General features: G+C 41.7%; 1 protein-coding gene across 1 annotated transcript in view; it reads right to left on the reverse strand.

Moving 5' to 3' along the window:
* The window catches only part of TRPC5 (transient receptor potential cation channel, subfamily C, member 5), a 263,323-nt gene that overhangs the window by 115,316 nt on the left and 142,610 nt on the right, over positions 1-5,397 (reverse strand). The window contains exon 4 of the mRNA XM_006889931.1: positions 3,259-3,398. Coding sequence (XP_006889993.1) covers positions 3,259-3,398 — 140 coding nt within the window. The remainder of the gene's footprint in view (positions 1-3,258; positions 3,399-5,397) is intronic.

The following is a 5,397-nucleotide window of genomic DNA, read 5'->3' on the forward strand; positions in this document are numbered from 1 at the left end:
ATGAGGTGGATTGATTCAGTGACTAGGATAATTGGGATGGGAGTGTCAGAGACAGTGCGATTGGCACAGAACAGAGCAGAGTTTAGGGCTGTTGTACATAGGGTCGCTATGAGTCGCAAGCTACTCGACCGCACATAACAATAAACAACAACAATGTGAATGAGAATTGCAGGGAGGAAGTGGGAAAAGTCTGATTATATTTGGATATTGCAATTAAAGTTATAAAATAAAATGTGTGTGAATGGTTGGATGAAAAATTAATCTGCATTGTAAACTTTCACTCAAATACTAATAAAGAAGAGACAATTTTTTACAGTTATCTAGGGGTGGTAGGGTACTCTGCTGGCCTAGAGGATATGAGTTGGTTTTGACTCAACTGCACATAATAATAACTAAATGGGAGTGCTAGGGGTTGATGTCATGTTTATTTATTCCTTTCAAGTACTTTTCCGTGTGCCTTTTGGTACCCGTTATAGAACAGGCTAAGTATGTTTTTTCAACCAGTTTTTCACATTAATTCAGAACCCTCTTTCCAGCTTGTTATCCATGGTATTTCAATAGTAGTGCAATAAAATGGCAAACTGAAATGTTTCAAGGCACCTATGAAGCAACTCTTGTGATTTTATCTCAAGCAAAGTTGCTCAGCCTGTTTGGGAAAGGTCATTTCACAGTGACACACTTCTATAAATGAGTGGATCAAATTCAGCTCCGTTACCAATTTCCATGCAAATCCAAATGCAGCATGTAGCATTTCTTGCTCTTTATTTTTTTAGAATTATGCTTCTTTCATGTACATTATTTTCCTGCTCCTCCCTCCACCCACTGAACTCTTCAAGCCTGTGATTTCCCCTCTTTCTTCCCTCAGCCCCCTTCCCCCTCCCCTTCACTCTGTGTGTCCATAGAGAGCTCACTGGTTATCCTTCTATTTTACAGTAATGGTCCTATACAGCATTTGTTCTTATGCCCTTCAGTTAGTTCACTCAGCATAATGCTCTCTAGCCTCTTCCATGTAGTTCTCAAAATTGTTGCTCCTAAGTGCTGCATAATATTCCATTGGATGGTTGTACCACAGTTCTTCGATCCAGTCATTTGTTGGTGGACATTTTGGGCTGTTTTCCTGTTCTTGAAATTGTGAATAATGCTGCTGTGAACATTGGTGTACACATCTCTGTTTATGTGTCAGTTAGTTTTCCTTGGAGTATATTTAAATTCCGGTTCCTTAAGGTGGACTCCAACTTCTTGGTATGGGTCTCCTTTGAGTTAAGTGTTAGTCATTTGAAGGATGTATCCCCAGCTTAATTGAGCAGATTTATTCCTGTGATCTGTGGTCAGGAAGTAACAAGCTCCTTGGTAATCTTGCCAAGTGAGGTTGGTTGGATGATAGATAATACTTAAGTATGGGTATCTATAGAGATATTTTTCACACCCCCAAGAGTTAATCCTTCTCATCTTTTATTCTAAATGTCCCTGTTTAAATAAAACCCATCAATTTCTAGGCTGTTAATTTATGGGCCCTCTGGTATATAAATACTACTTCCAAAGGAAGAAGTGCCTTTTTAGGCAAGCAGTGTTACTCAGTCAGCAAAGTGCCAGAATGACATGGATTTCACCTAGAAACACTAACCAGAGAGTCAGACATTTTCCTCACCTGCTCTTTCTTGTAAAGAAGTTTTAAGTATGTGTTTAAATGATCGCCACTTGTGTAAGGCATTCCCTTCAGCTCAGTTCAAACGTGTTTCATGGCTGTACTCTGATATTCATGCTTCACACAACTCCCAAGGTCTTAAAATGTATGCAACATGCATATTAGGGATATAAAAAGCAACTAAGTTGTTGGAGATTTGGGGAGCAGCCATATTCCCATCCTGAAGCTCCTTTATGTAGGATTTAGTGCCAGCAAAGCATGACTGGCTAGACAAAGCTCGGAGGCTGAATTGTCAGTCTTTCCTTATGCTGAAGGAGCGCAGCTCAGGTAGAAGGAGTACTGCTACCTCACTGTCTAACCATCACCAAACCGTGTCCTCTGAGTGTGGGACAACCCAGAGAAAGCATGGACAAAGGCATGAAGCCATTTTCAAGATTATCCAGCTTGTATATGGAGGATAGGACAAGGTTTAGATCCATTGTTCATAGGGGTGCTATGAGCCATAGCCGACTTGATGGTACCTAACAACTGGCAGCTTATTGGTAAGGAGTCATGCTGCCAACCCAAAGGTACAAGGTTTGAATCCACTAGTTGCTCTGAGGAAGAAAGATGGACAATAAACTCACCTATGATTTACTGTCTCTGAAAACCCACTAGAGAATCAGCTATGACTTGGTTATGACTTGATGGTACATAATAACAACTCTCTCTCTCTGAAATCTGTGTGTGTTGTTGTTGTGTACCATTAGGTTGGAACCCACCCTTCAACGGATTTTCAGAGGCAGTTGATCACATGGGAGGAGATCACCTATCCTTCTCCCGTGGAGCACCTGGTGGGATTTGAACCACGTGCCTTTGCGATCGCAGCACAGCTTCTTGCCACTAGGCCACCAGACCTCCCTGATCTGTGTGTTTTGGTGTGTATGTGTGCAGTTTAAATTGGTGGAAAAGCATGGGTTACATTATGGTAAAAAAAGCTGGATTCATAACTGCTGGAAGAACTGGTTAAGAACTTATCTCTCCCACAGTGAAATATCTATGGATCTGCTGTGTCTCTTATCAAGAACAGTTAGAGGAGGAAGAAATGTTTCGCTTTGAAAAGAGACAATTGAGCAGACTAGGGAGAGATGACTTATATTTTTCTGTTACGAAAAAAGAATAGCCATTCTGAATGACCCTGCAGAGAAGGAAAATTACTCGTGAATGTGTCACAGGGAGCATGATATTGGAAAAATATAAAGCAGCCCTTTTTAATGGGTTGAGAGAGGCTTATGCAAATAGTAAATTGAGTGAATTTCCTGCATTTGCCCTATGCAAGCATTGGCAAGTCATCCTTTTGGCTGGGTATCATAGAAAGGATTTAAACCCTGATTTTATGTGCGAGTGGCAAAACTCCTTTTGCCTGGGGAATTTTTGAAGCAAAATAATTCACTAGCAATTATTTCATTTCCACTTCCTTTTGATTCTGTGGACATTGGTGTGAACCAATAAAAGAAAGTCTGTCTATACACATATATTGAGATGGCTATTGGCATTTTCCCTTTCAACCATTTGTGTGCCCAGTACTAGTGTTTACTCCAACCAAAATCAAGATGGCAGACATGCCCATTTACCTTGACATAGGCCACAATCTTCAAGGAAATAGTTGCCAGGTAGAGTGAGTTCATTGCAAAGTCCATCAGGTTCCACCAGTCATGGATGTATTCGGTAAATCCACCATCCCACATTTCCTTAATTTCCCCCCAAATGAAACCTGAGGAATGTAGAGAAAAGTCTTATTTATATACACCATCACTCCACCTCCGTCACTGTTGGATCCCCACAAAAGAAGAAAGATTAAATCAATGAATAAATGTGGATCAGTGGAATGAAGACCCTAGAGAGAATAATAATCACTTAGCTTGCCTGCTTTCCCCATTCATCTCCAAGTGAAAACTCATCTCCTTGTGAAAACGGATAACCTTTACTAAAAGATATGCTATACCTTTCTGGGCATTACTAATTTTTGACACTGTTGCTATAATTAATGGAATGTTGTGCAATTTTGGATGGCTGGTTTTCATAACTCCAAGTTATTTCATAAACAAATTAACTTGATGAACATTATCTCACAGTTCTTTAGTTTCTACTTTGTGCTAAAGGAAGCTCTGCTTGGCTAAGTGACGAGGAGTTTTGTTTGCCAACGCTAAGTTCTGTGGTTTAAACCCACCAGCTGCTCCATGTGAGAAAGATATACAGTCTCGTCCTGTGGTCATGCTAGACAATGACTAGGGATGATAGAAGGAGAGTTGATGCCTTTGAGCTATGGTGATGGAGAAGAGTGTTGAATGTACCATGGACTGCTAGGAGAACTAACAGTTTTGTGCGGGAGAGGGTGAAACCAGGCTGCTCCTTAGAGGTAAGATTCTGAAGCTCCATCTGACATACTTTGGACATGTTGCAAGGAGGGACCAGTCCTTGGAGAGGGAAGTCATGCTTGGGAGGATGGAGAGACAGCACAGGAGAGGAAGACCCTCGATGAGATGGATTGATTCCATCACTGGGGTAATGGGGATGTGAGTGTCAGAGACAATAAGATTGGCAAGGGGTAAAGCAGGGTTTAGGGTTGTTGTACATAGGGTCACTATGAGTCACAGGTGACTCGATGGCACATAACAACAACAACAAGAACCCACTGGAGGGTCCACTGTGAGTCAGTTCTGACACGACAGTACATAACAACAGTAATGTGGTAAAGTGAAAACTGTTTCAGTGAGGTTTTATAGTGAGTAAATTGGCCATGGACCAAATAATTGGATGATGGGGCTGACCAAAGCTATATATGGGGCCCAAAACCAATGCAGGATCCTTTTTATTCTTCTCATTGTGTGGAAGTTTCATGGAACTCTGCCTGATGACATGGATGCTCCTTTCTTTGCCTTGGCATATACAAAGGAGTAAAGCATGTGGCTGTACTTATTTGGCAGTGTTTCTCAACTTTAATGTGCACATGAATCATATGGGGATCATGGTAAAAATGCAGATTTTGCTTCCATAGATCTACAGTAAAAAAAAAAAAAGCTACTCTCTAGGTAAGGTTGAGGAGTAGCTGGTGGCCTCCAACCGTGTGCCTTTGGGATTTCAGTGTAGCTTCTTGCCACTAGGCCACCAGAGCTCCCTAGTAAGGGCTTAGAGGATAGAAATATATGGGAGAGTATGGATGGTGAAGAGATTGAGATAGTTAATAGTTTTAGTTTACTTGGTTCCACAGTCAACACTCTTGATAACAGCACCAGGAAATCAAGAGATGAATTGCATTGGGAAAGTTGGCTGTGAGGGACCTCTCAAGAGTACTGGAGAGCAACGACATCAGGCTGGAGACTAAGGTGCACCTGATCCAGGCTATAGTCTTTGCAATTATGTGCTATGCATCAGAGAGTTGGACAGTGAATAGGGATGATAGAAAGAGAATTGATGCCTTTGAGCTTTGGGGCAGGAGAAGAGTGTTGAATATACCATGGACTGCTAGGAGAACAAACATGTTTGTCCTGGAGAGGGTGAAACCAGGATGTTCCCTGGAGTCAAGGATTCTGAAGTTTCATCTGACATACTTTGGGCATGTTGCAAGGAGGGACATCATGTTTGGTAGAGTGGAGGGACGGTGCGGGAGAGGAATACCCTCGATGAGATGGATTAATTCTGTGATTGGGGTGGTGGGAATGAGTGTGTCAGAGATGGTGAGGTGGGCACAGGATAGAATGGCGTTTAGGGCT

The sequence above is a fragment of the Elephantulus edwardii genome, unplaced genomic scaffold, assembly GCF_000299155.1.
Source record: "Elephantulus edwardii isolate Elephantulus edwardi_28Jun2011 unplaced genomic scaffold, EleEdw1.0 scaffold00083, whole genome shotgun sequence".
NCBI classification, from domain to species: Eukaryota; Metazoa; Chordata; class Mammalia; order Macroscelidea; family Macroscelididae; genus Elephantulus; species Elephantulus edwardii.